The sequence below is a fragment of the Corylus avellana genome, chromosome 7, assembly GCF_965113065.1.
Source record: "Corylus avellana chromosome 7, dhCorAvel1.hap1.2, whole genome shotgun sequence".
NCBI classification, from domain to species: domain Eukaryota; kingdom Viridiplantae; phylum Streptophyta; class Magnoliopsida; order Fagales; family Betulaceae; genus Corylus; species Corylus avellana.
Window position 1 is genome coordinate 22,120,700 of NC_142496.1, and position 13,365 is coordinate 22,134,064.

The 13,365-nt window shown below is 36.3% G+C and overlaps 1 protein-coding gene and 1 long non-coding RNA gene across 2 annotated transcripts; one reads left to right on the top strand and one right to left on the bottom strand.

Moving 5' to 3' along the window:
• The first annotated feature begins 215 nt into the window (after positions 1-215).
• Positions 216-1,120, top strand: LOC132183872 (ethylene-responsive transcription factor RAP2-1-like). Its single transcript, XM_059597332.2, has one exon. It carries the CDS (start codon positions 220-222, stop codon positions 805-807), a length of 588 nt encoding a protein of 195 aa, XP_059453315.1. The 5' UTR covers positions 216-219; the 3' UTR covers positions 808-1,120.
• A 2,450-nt stretch (positions 1,121-3,570) lies between these two features.
• Positions 3,571-11,037, bottom strand: LOC132183873 (uncharacterized). Its single transcript, XR_009440526.2, has 3 exons — positions 10,797-11,037; positions 4,280-4,492; positions 3,571-4,032 (listed from the first exon to the last, which is right to left on the bottom strand). It is a non-coding gene; the product is annotated as an uncharacterized LOC132183873 (long non-coding RNA).
• Positions 11,038-13,365: the final 2,328 nt, after the last annotated feature.

Here is a 13,365-nt window from a genome sequence, read left to right on the forward strand (position 1 = left end):
TATACCATGTACCATAACATAGGAAGGAGAGGGAGAGGGAGAGGGAGAGGGAGAGAGGGATTAATAGAGATGGGAGCTGATGGATTGTGTCGGCCAATTTTGGATTTATCTTAAAGGAAGATCAACGTGGCGGCCGTACCCTGAAGACAGACTAGCAGCCAAGTAGGAAACTAATTTGCCCCTCTCTCTCTCTCTCTATATATATATATTTGCGACTACATGTTCCACAACCTTGTTTCTGCCATCGGAGGCCAAGTGTACTTTCTGGAACTGAAATCAGAATCTCTTGCCGTTGCTGGGTTTTGTTTTCTTTTTTCCTTATCATATGTTATAGAAAAAATAGTGGTGATTTTATATCCTGCCATGGAAGGAAACTGTTATTCTTCGTCGAGAATCGCAGAAAAGCGCAAGCAGAGGCAGCAGCAAGAGAAGCCGTATAGGGGTATTAGGATGAGAAAGTGGGGGAAATGGGTGGCTGAGATTAGAGAACCAAACAAGCGGTCTAGGATTTGGCTTGGCTCCTACACAACCCCTGTCGCCGCCGCACGTGCCTACGACACAGCCGTGTTCTATCTCCGCGGCCCTTCCGCTCGCCTTAACTTCCCCGATTTACTTTTCCAAGAAGACGACGACGAACTTCGTGACGTCTCCGCCGCTTCTATACGCAAGAAAGCCACCGAAGTCGGAGCCAGAGTCGACGCGCTCCAAACCGCCCTCCATGCGTCGTCCCAGTCAAAGTCTGCTCGGGTCTCCGAGACGCCCGATTTAAACGAGTACCCAGGTCCGGAAAACTCCGATGAAGATTGAATGAATAATATATATACAGATGCTTTATTTCCATCGATCTTCTACGACGTCGTTCGCTCTGGTTTGCAAGAAACAGAAAAAAAGAAGGAAAATATCTGACACGCCAAAAGTTGATGTTGGGTGTGAAAATAGAATCAAAAGTTTCTGTTTGATAGGTTTAGATGATCTCTGTCTCTCAGTTGTAACAAGACCTAAGCAGCAGCTGAGCAGCAGCAGCAGCAAGCAATAGTTTTTTTTTTTTTTTGTTAATCATAAACCAAGTTTTTTTCTTCTTTTTTGAATTTAATGATTAACTTGTTTCATAGTTTGATTTTATGTTTTTGGATAAATCTTGTTTTATATATATATATATGTGTGTGTGTGTGTGTTTGGAAATATAAAAAAATGGGAAATTGATAAGGAGGAGGAGGAGGAGGCCAGAAGAAGAAGAGCGGCCGTGGAATGAGGGGAACAGCGATGGCCTACCAACCAAGCTTTATAAAATTTCTTTTTCTTAATTTCAGTTGGCGAAGGAAGGAGAAGAGATAAGAAGATAAGGCAGAGTTGGGCACCAAGAACCGGTACTCATGACGTGCCTGTGGACACCACAAAAAACCATGAAACCAGAGAAAGAGAGAGAGAGAGAGAGAGAGAGAGAGAGTGTGCATAGTGGTCCTCAATCAGAGAGGTTGTCACCGTCATGGGATGGTGGAAGCTTACGAAAGCGCTGTTTGCTGGAAGTTGATGGGTGATGGGGTTGTGGGCGGTTTGAGCTCTTTCCATTTTTCATTTTTATTTTCTTATTTTTTTTATTCCACCATTAAAGATCACATTTTTATTCTTCAACTATTAATTGCGTTAACTTTTTATCCGAATGATTGAGAAACTCACATTAGTCCAATAAAATGCGAGTAAAATGAGAGTTGCAGATTCAATATTACTCTATTTTTTTTTTTTTTTTTTTAGATGTCTGCATAAGAGGGAGAGGGGAATTCGAACTAGTGACTTTCGCTTCATTAGGTGTGGTCCCTAACTGATTGAACTACCTCTTGGAGACCGATATTACTCTAATTGAATGGTGACCACCGTCGAACTTTGTTAATTTTTTTTTTCTTAAAAATGCTATATCAACAATACATGTCGGGATGTTATTGAAGAGTGTTAAATTTTGTGAGGTGGCTCTAAATATTAATCTGTTAAAATGATTGTAATTAGTATAGTATTATTTTTTAAGAAATGTTCTTCATTCCATCTTTTACCCGTTTCTATGAATAGGTGAAATCACCATTAATGAATTTGTATGAGACCCACGTGTGTCCACAAATCTAATAATGAAATGTACTGAATTTCCAAAAAGCAATGATTGAAAAATAATTAAAAAAATGATGCATAACATGCAATTTTTTTTAAAATAAAAATTGGACTTCATTTTGTTGTGGGCAGCAAAAATCTGAGCCTGCCCAAGTGTTCCCCCAATCAAATTTTGACTTATTTTCTTTATACTTAAAATTAGGTTATATTTTTTTTTAAAAAAATTAGGTTATATTCAGTTTTGGCTTACATGCCGTAAAATAACAACATGTATGTTGTAGTTTAATCAACGGTCAAGATTGAATTTCTCAAAATCTCTTTTCATTTTCTCTCTCCTATTAAATACTTCTAAAAGTAAGTCAACTTTTAAATTCAATCTTAACCGTTGATTCAACTACAGCATACATGCTGTTATTTTAATATTCTATAACATTTCTCTATTCTATACGCTGCTTCATTATTATTATTTTTTTATCCTTTTTTTAATTGGTCGGTATTATTTGTATGCTCTCGTAATGCCATGTTATTTAAAATTGCTGTCTATAAATGCTATAATAATTTAGATGGGAAAAGTCCATTCAATATGGCGGCCAATCCGTGACTAGCTGATGATTAAGATATTCTGCGAAGGGAGTTATTAGTAAATTACCTTTGAAATTTTTCTATTTCTTTTCCATCACTCCTAATGTTTTTATATGCCGACTCCAATGGCGTAAACGTTACGTTTAATACGTCCGGCCAATGGAACAAACTATTGGGGCATTTACCACCGATACTGTCGATCTATATTTCGTCCGATCCCAAAGAACAAAGTTTTTGAGTTTTATTTATTTATTATTTAAACTAACAACTTTTTTTTTTTTTTTTTTAACATGTCCGCACAAGAGGGAGTAGGAGAATTCGAACTAGTGATCTCCGCTTTATTAGGCGTGATTTCAGCCAATTGAGCTACCTCTTGTAACCTCTTGAGTTGAGATTACAGATTGTTTAAGAATTGCAAATGCCCATACATGTTACGTTTGTTAATTTATTTTGGACTTTCGTGGCTAATTTTTATATTTTCATTAGAAAAGTGATACGACATGAAAGTAAAAAATGTTTTTGTGTTTTGAATTATTTTGGTATAATAAATCTGTCCAAGGCCCACGCCACCATCGCATAGAATATCCCATAAAAGGGCACTTTTTCCACTCCGTTTTCATTCGGAGATGACCATTTTTTTTGTTTTGCAAGCAACCCATTGGCAGTTCAGTCGTCCAAATTATGATTCAATAAATTGTTTATTATTATTTTTGTTTTAAGAATAGAAAAAAGAAAAACATTAACAATAATAATAACAAAATGATTGAGTACATTTCGCGCAACAACATGAGTTGTTAATTAATCCTAGAACACTTGCCCGAAGTATGCAGTGTTTGAAAAAAGAAGAATCATTAAAAAAGGGTCGCTTATAAACCAATTAACAGCAATACACCATGGAATGTTTACCAATATATTCACAATTTAATATTCCACAAGAATACAAAAGTACATTCACATATTCGAACTAATTTTCACATCCCACCCATATGAAAGTTGTACAAGAATATACAAAATGGCGCAAATAGAAAATGCTTCATTGGGTTGACATGGAGAGTGCCAGGGCTCTCCAAGAGCCAACATCAAGACAAACAATAACCCATCAAAGCACTATAGAGTTATCAACAGGTTGTCTCTCACTGTGACCAGGTTGTCGCTCTCGTATACAGCCAGCTTGAAATGCTATTCACAAGGAATGGAGATCTTTCTTTATTCTTCACTGATGTGGCAAAAGCAGATAGTGCATCCCCACCTGTGAAACTTCACATCCAAAAGAATAAAATTCTTTGTATAAGGAATTCTGTGACACACATGATACTTCATGGTCTAATAAAAACATCCCTCCTTGTCTTTTTCCTGCCACAATAGTTAAATTGATGTCAGATCATATCAAAGGGTCCTGAAAAGCAGTAATACTTTTTCTATTATTGTCATTTCCTGTATTTAACCCTCTTACGTTTTGTGTTATGTTTCTTTTATTTTCTTGTTCTAACATCAAATCTTTTCTTTTTTCTTTGAATTTAAAGATAAATAGGATCAAACTACATCTAACAAATAAATAGTTTGACTAAAGCAGCTTTATATTCCTTAAACAAAGTGTTACCAGGTGGTCCAATGTTGGTAGATGTTTCTTTTCAACAGGCCTAGCTGGACCCTTCAAGAGAAAGTAATCATTGTGGTCCAATGTAATTAGATTTGTGGCTAACATCCTGTTGTAGCAGGCAGCAGTTGTTTATCCCACATACATCATCGATAGCCTGTTCACAGTCAAAGCATGCCGCTTCATGCTAGGAATGAGCAGCACCTCTTAATTCACCTGAAATGCAAGTGTAATTCTAGGGTTAACTCTTCTCTTTGGTGAAATGTTGCATCAACTTACTTACCTTGATCATGCACTCTTGCGATAGCAACTACGTCGCCGTTCAGCACAATGTAAAGGTCAGTTAGAGAAGATGAAACTAGGATAGTGACCGATACCCTATGCAAGTATTAACACAAGAATATGGAGCATTCAACAAGAATGTCAAGTTCTCCTTAACAAGCAATCCAATCAAAGGTACAATTAACACAAATGGGACCAAGCAAAAAGCTACAAAAGGCAATGCTGATTGAAAAGATTTATCGGTTTGCTGTCTCTGTAAAAATGTCCTTTCAGTGAAAACTCAGTACTGGGGTAACTGATCATTTATATGGAATACCAAGCACATCAGATGTGATATATGCATATGCTATGTTGCTGGGGGTACAAACCCATAATGGTGTAGAAGAGGCAGTCAGTTGGCAGTGACAACGTAGGAGGTGCTCAGGAGAAAAAAACAATAAAGGACAACAGCATAGGAGGCATGATCAGTTTTTCTTTTAGTCCAAAACCATTATAATATGTATCACAGATTGCTTTTTCTTGAGAAGTCAGTTCTTTTCACTAAAATTTGGCATTGGGAAACTCTAGAACTGAAGAATGAAAGGGTGTAACTCGAAGCAAAGGTTTTGGTGAAAAAAATAAGGTAAAAAAAAAAAAGCACATCAAAAGTAACACCACTAACTTCAGCTTTAGCAAATAGAAAAGACACACTCCCTTTTTTTACGTCAACAAAGAAAGCTTAAAAAATACTGGAATGAACAACCGACACTGGAACCCGTGCACAGTTGACACAGTCAAGATTTACGGATTCATTTAAAGTTAATGGACCGTGTCACCATGAAAAATCTAATAATATAATCAAGACTCAAGAGAGTGATCAAAACATAATTTTACTTCTGCAAGCAAGAGAAAGTAACTTATGGTTAAATTCAATATATACAAAGAAAAGAAGTGCTAAATATTACACAATTCTTATATTCCAAAATACTGGCCAAAAATATATATAGATTCCAAAACATGCAGAAAAATTTTCTGGGCAACCTTAAAATCCTCTTGAGACTAGAGATCAGATAGCAACTTATTTTAATCGTTCTTTGCAAGTAAACCTGTGCAAGCGAGTTTAAATTTACCATTTTACCTTAATAATCCTTAAAGACTTCGAACAGCTAAATTGTCTTCCTAACATTTTTTTTTTTCATTTCAGAGAAAGCATCATATACTGCTTTAGCCGATAAAAATAATAAAATACTATGAAGAAAATGAAAGAAAACCCTGTCGCAGAGTTCACTGATAAAATCATAAAAGAAAGCAGCACCATAGTCGAACATTAAAAATTGCACCAGAATATCTATAATGCTTTAGCCCATAATTGTGAACTAGTAAGAGCAAAACTTTTTTGATGAATTAGATACTATTTCATTCAACAACTGAACCAACTACAATCAGACCAGCAAAACTGGACAACACAAAAGGAGACTACAAACCAGGCTCCTTACAACCCAAACCAACAAGCTAAACTAGAACTACTCAACAAAGAAAGGAACTAAAAAAAAAACAGGAACTACATCTGCAGAAATACAAACCAGAATGTAGCAAGACATCAAGCCAACAAATCCATAGGAAGATTCCATTGTTTACCTAGAACATCACTCTCCAACCACAAATGGAATCTGCCCTTACCCAAAATTCTAGACCTAACTTCCCAGAAAATCACTTTCCAAATCTGCTCCTCTGTTTTTGGGGTGCCACCATGTTTGATCTCATTTCTAGTACGCCAAAGCTGTAGAGCTTAACACCAGCCTACTAAGACAAGCTAACAAAGTCTTCTTTCCCCAGTTACTAGTGCTCATCCCCGCGACATTTTCCCATAGATAAGGTGGATTAGCAACATTACATCGCTTTATAGCCTTCATTCCTGCTCTCCAAATTCAAAGACTGAAGCTACACTCAAAGAAAAGATGGTCACGACTTTCCAAACCATTTTTGAAAAAAGGAAATTGAATATCCCCAATATACTTGTTGAGGTGCAACAATGCCGCTCTATTCACGTAAACGGCTCTTAGAACATGCCTTGCGAGATGTGATTTTGAATGTCATAAAAGGCTTAACTTTCCTCACTAGATACTAATTGGTTTTTATATGAGATGGTCAAAAGCCCGATCTAACAAATAGCATTAGAGCTAGGGTCATGGGTTCAAGTCGCGAGAGCGTCACGTTGAGGTGCAACAATACTGCTCTGCTCACGTAGACGACTCTTAGAACATATCTTGTGGGGTGCGATTTTGAATTGCTATAAAAGGCTTTAGCTTCCCTTACTGGATACCAATTGGTTTTTAGATGAGATGGTCAAAAGCTCGATCCAAAAATACCCACTCTTAACCAACTGATCTCCAATATATAATCAATTTTTCATTACCAACTACAAAATAAAGGTCTGCTTGGGAATTGCATAGGGAAACCAGACAATCTTCCCCCAATCTACAACTTGATTCTTCCTCTTGATGATTCCCAAAGTATCAGAACACGAATAAATCTTTTTCTTAGAAGGGACCCAAATAGCCTTATCTTTATCCACAATACTAACCTTTGGAAGTCTACCTTGTATCTCCACAAGATCATCAGACTTTGCAGGTTTCCAGCACCAACCACCATTAGAGATTACAGTCGACAATAGAGCATCAATCCTGCTTTGAGCATCATAAACAACCCGATATCCATATTTCTCAAACAATATACCTGCAAGATGCCAATTATCGAGCCACATGTGTATGGAATTCCCATCTCCAACCTCAAAAGAAAGAAAATTTTTGACCAAATCACACAGCCAGCCGGAAAACTGTTAGGAGAAACTTCAATAATCCAAAAGCTTCTCCCTTTAAGAATGTTCTCCTTGACCCATGCAAACCATATAAAAGTAAGAGCAAAACTTACATCCTTATTTGAGTGAATAGCCTACAATATCCTCTAAGTAAGCAACTCAACTGTTATTCGGTACTCACAAACAGATTCAAAAAGAATTTCAAACGACATTAAATAACAAAATGCACCGCTGATATTGCCTGCAAATATATGATCATTTAATCCTGAAATCATAGCAAATGTAACATTTGAAAACCACTTTTCTCAATTGAAAAATTAAAAGTGTAAAACCAATAACAACTTCTTTCTATTTTTTGATAAGTAATTAAAACCAATAATAACTGTTTTACCATAGGAAAAAAATTGATCTTTGATGTGAAGTCCATATTGTATTGACATATTTAGTAAGACAAAAAACACAAGGTATAAGTCTAAGTCTAGAGTGGTGTGTTGTTCCTCTAAATACACCGTCACAAGTTGCACGTCAAAAGCTTCAAGTATTCTGGGAGGTAAAGTGATTTGGAAACCTAAAACCTTGAACTTAGGTGATTAGATTGGATCACACATAGCCTAGAGTTGGTCAAGTCATGAGAATACATAAATAGTTATTATTGGACTTAATTTAATTTTTACAAAACTATTCATAAGTGTTTAAACGGAACATTTTACATTCGAATGGTGAACTGGGGTTCTCACACAGATTGCTTTATTCAAAGCTTCATTCAAGCAGACAGATAATTTAGCTCAACCTGAGAACATATTTTAACACCTATTCGAATATACAGATCGAATGAGAACTAATGTATCATGAGAAAGCCTTTTCAAAGACAATCCAACAAAGACATAAGTCATCATTTCAATTCTTCTATATTGTTGTGTGAAGTCCGTAGCATGAAATCTGAATACACTGTGTGGATAGTGAGAAGAGTGTGTCAAGGAGCCGACATGTGATATCAGCAAGTGAAAAGTATGAGGACCATTTGTGCATTGGTCAGTGAACAATCGTGAGCAGTACAGCATGCATCTCTAGAAGCTGGAGTTGGACCCTAAGTTTAAAGGCGAGTTTTATAAGTCTTGTACATGTACTTTCAAGTAGTGATATCTTGGGCTAGGTCCTGGTGTTTTTTCTAAATAAAAAGTGCAAAATTGTGTGTGATTCTTAGACCATCTACTTTCACAAGATTATTGCATTTATTGTACTTGTTGAAAATATAACATGTTTACAATGACAATCAAATGTGTTGCAATATGCTCATCGCACTTGAATATTCAATCTAGTTAGTTTCCACAATGTCTGGATTCCTGATTGAGTATTCTTGACTGTTTGCTCGAAGGTAACAAAACCTGTTAATATTGTCAGTTAACAGGTGCCCACACAGGGGGATCCAATAGATCACCAGGCAATCTCTTTCATTTGAAATTCTTTTGGAAAACTAAAATTATTAAATAGCCAGCAAATCTTCAATGACAAATCTAAAAGATACGGGCTTCTCTATGCATGTGGCATGAAGAAAGAACAATTTGATTTTGTTTTCTTGGCTGATCAAGCCAGAAAACATAACAAAACGGTGCCTGACAACCCCCTTAAGACATTTTAAAAGAAGTGAGAGACCAAGGGGGGCATCAAGGTTATCTGCAACCAACAACCAAGATGAGAATTTCCTTTATGATAACTGTGCCAGATCCAGCACCACCATGACCAAGAATAAAAGCTATATGTGCTCCAAAAAAAAGGGCTGGATAATCCTTAGTTCTGCAGGATTGACAATGCATCTGTTTTTCCTATAAATTTTCGGGACTCCTATTTATCTGCAAGTCAGAAAACTTGTTCTGTAGCCTTGGACCAAGAATTGCACGGAACTTCCATGTGCCAGTGACCATTATCTGCCCAAATAACCTCTGTCAACTAGACTGAGGATTCCCTGTAAGAAGACACTGTGAAATGACAGATGCTCATGGGAAGGCAAAGCACAGTTTACAAGAACCAAGTTCATGGACAAGGTGGATGCTACCATCTTTCTGGCCAGAAAGGTTATTGGTAGGCCGTATTCACAATGACCAGACAAGATTATAAGTTAAAAAAAATTTCTTTCAAAATAGAACAACAACATTCAAGACGACACTTTGCTTTGATGAAGTAAAAGAATTCTCAAATTTGGAACTTTGAAGCAACATAACATACCAAGATCAACATCATCATGACACAGCCTCCACCAACAATGCCTAAAACTTCCTCTTCCAAGTAAGTACTTTGGCTGACAAGAAGAGACCCTAAAACACCCCCCACACCCACCCCCCCCCCCCCCCCCCCCCCCCCCAATAAAAAAAGATATCTAGAAGAAGCTCAACAGAAAAACTGATTATACACTGCTAGCTAAAACTTGGTACTGTCACTATAGCATTTGATTTTTTTTTTTTTTTTTTTGAATAATAATTTATTGAGAAGAAACGCCAATCACCCTAAAGGTGTTTGAAATCTAAAAACTATACATGATAAACAATCATCCTAGAGGTGTCTAGAATCTAAAAAGTTAGGAAAAACTTCACTCGACCCCCTGAATTTTCATTGCTTTTGCAATCACCCCCTAAAGTTTAGAAACTAAATTTAGCATATTTAAAAGGTTTGCAATGTCACCCCTCCCTTTAGGTTTTAGGGTTAAATGAGTTCTATGCTTGCCCATTGCTTCCAGCCTTCCACAAATAACCCAAGGTATCATATACAATTACCTGTTAGAATATAGATAGACTAAATTTATTATCCCTTATTAGTTAAAATTTTGGAATAAATGATAATTTATCATAGCCCCTATCTCCAAAGGATTCAGCTCAGGTGCTATATATATTAAAAAAAAATCTACATGAGAGATTTTAGTAGTTTTTTCAACGGTCCAACTTTTATTCTTCTATTTCTTTCTTGGAATGAAATCTAAGCCGTTGAAAAAATTATAGAAAATCTCCGGTAATTTTTTTACGGCACATAAGCCAAATCTGACTCCACATTATACCTCCTAAGATATTAATCCTGCTTATTAAAAGGAAGTCTGGATCTACACGCAAGAGGAGGGAATGTCAAAATATTGATTAAATAATTAAATTCATTATTTTCTATCCCTTAAACTTATCTTTTTGGATAATGTGATTGTATTAAGACATGTTCAGATACATAATCAAGATTGGAACGCCTCTTTCCAACAGTGAAGAGTCGTTCATAATTCCACACGTTCATAATACCACAAGTAGCATCGGTCACCGAAAGAACCGAACAAAGATCTCAAGAAACATTGACAGAATCGATTAGAACTTCCATGTGATAGGAGAAAACTAACAAAGCTCAACACTGAATTTGTTTGAGGACCACAAAATTTGAGAAATACACACACACAAAAAAGAGCTAACTAACCGGAAAAAAAACCTTGCAGTTGGAGTGGCGCGGAGAAGGACAGAGCCAGTGTGCTCCGGCCGCCGGGTGGGGCAGCAAATCATGTTCCACTTTCTTGGTCTTTCTTCACTTGGGATGTTTGAAGGAAACGGCTTTCGGTTTTAGTATGTCCCTGTATGCAACGTCTCGGTAGTAGGCTTCGGTTCTTCTGGATAAAGAGATCCAAGGCTAAAAATAGGCCACGTCATCGAGCAAAAAAAAACACATGGTAGAGATTCACGCAGGTTTCATTTTCATTTTCCCCCATTTTTCCCTCTCCCACCGAAACTTTCCTCCCACCCTCCTCAAGTTCGGCCTCCGCCACCACTAACCAGCAACCACTGCCGCCACCGACGGCCAACCGGACTCGTTGACACCACCACCGGAAGACGAGAGTGCCGCCCACCGAACGAAATCCGGATAGCCCGACGAACGCCCGGCACTCCCAACGCCACCACCGGCTACATAGGTAACTTCTCTCTCTTTTTTTCCTTTTGATTTCCTCTGGTAGTGTGATCCACAGATATGGGGTAAAATGCTGATATGTGGCTCTCACTTGTTGGTTTGTTTTGTTGCCGGGAAAAAAAAATAAAAATAAAAAAGGAAAGATTTTTCTCTTTGCGATTTGAGAACAGTTTCTATAAATTATTTTCAGAAAACAGTCTTTGTTTTTTCATGATTCCTAGTTTTTTTTTTTTCCATTGTTTCAAGGTGGGTTTAGACTATGGTGGGAGTGATTTTTATGGCTCACAGAATCTGAGGTTGTGGGTACTTCTTAGAAAATGGCTTCCTTAGTTTTTGGTCTATGTTGGATTACATTTACCTTTGCATTTATTCTAAATAAGAGTAATTGGCTGGTGTATTACACTAATTGTAATGAATTGCCTATGATGACGACATTTGCCATTTGAACAAGAGTTGCAACAATTTTTTTTGCACACAATGACTGTTATGGGCTCATGGCAGTTAACATGCAGTGGGTAGTTATCATATGAGAATTTAGAACATAATAGGTAGTTAATTTAGCGGGCAGTTAATGGAGGGTTACTTTACTGGGCGGGTAGTTAGTAACGTAGGAATTGTGTTTGAGTTGTTTAAATACAGCTGCAGAAGACAAAAGGGGCAAAAGAGAATTGATGTGTAATGTTGTTTGTAATCCTTATTAGATTAGGAGATTAGCTATCTCGAATTAACTACCTATGTTTATTTCAGTACAGTTTCTATTCCAGAATCAATCCAATTTCTCTATTTCCATTTAGAATCTTGCAATTGGTATCAATTTCTATTTTCATAACCTGGCTCTGATGCCAATTTCTATTTTCATATGATAACTATCCACTACATGTTAACTGTCCATGACAATGATAGAGTTTCTACATGGGTCCTTGATGCAATGAAGGATGTGTTGCGTGCAAAACTTGTTGGGAGAAGTCTACTGTAGCTTCCTTCTAACATCTCTGAAGAAGATATATTGAGTTGGTAGACAGATTCTATCATGATTGTCACTCAAAAATAAGAAGCTTTCTTCTTAAACAATATGATTCAAATGATATGTCGTCTATCTCTATCTCTAGCCCAATATGATTCAAATGAACAGTCTCCTCTCTCTCACTGGCACTGCAGCTCTCTAGCAGTACTGTTCGTACTTTTTGTAGAGATAGTAATCACAGCAATATAAATGATACAAAAATCAATATTTCTGGTAAACTACTCGCTCTGCCGCTTCGTCATTGTTTTTATTTTTTTATTTTTTTTATATGTCCGCTTCTGTCTTTTTTGTGATCTTTTATTTTAGTTTTAGTTCTTTTTTTTTTAGGGGAAAATTCAATTTACCTCCAAAAGTTTCAGGAGTTTTTTAATTTTAACCTTAAAGTTTAAAAATTGACAATATCCCCCTAATGTTTTAAAAAATTTCAATTTAAACCTTCCGTTACTAATTTCCGTTAAATTGGACGGAAATTTTTTTAAAAAAGCCTGAGGGTAATTATGTAATTTTAGAGATATTCGTCCAATTTGACGGAAATTAGTAACGGAAGGTTTAAATTGAAATTTTTTGAAACATTAGGAGGGATATTGCCAATTTTTAAACTTTGAGGTTTAAATTGAAAAACTCCTTAAACTTCAGGAGAGTGAAGTGGATTTTTTTTTTTGTTTTGTTTTGTTACCATGGTATTACAACGTTAAATGAGATATCCGTGATAAATGACAAACTATTAACTTTGACAGTAAAATAACGAAGGGTTGAAATTGAAAACCTAAGAATTAAATTCAAATAAGACAAAAACCTAGGTAATAAAAATGATTTTTTTTTTTCCCCCAATTTTTATTATGATTCCAAGAAGGGCAAAAAAAAAAAAAATAATAATAAAAATAAAAATAAAAAGCATCATAGCTACTCGATTGAAAATGGCGTAGGACACGGCAGGTCTTCACCTTGTTTTTTCGTTCTTTTGGCTCTTTTTTCCTTCTTTATGTCAAGGTTGTCTGTTGCAATGTGAACCATGTTCTAGAATAAGGATGAGTCTTAACTTGTTTGTGGTTTGATATTCAA

Coding starts and splice junctions, on each gene's coding strand:
- LOC132183872 (XM_059597332.2), top strand. CDS start 220: ATGTTCCACAACCTTGTTTCTGCCATCGGAGGCCAAGTGTACTTTCTG.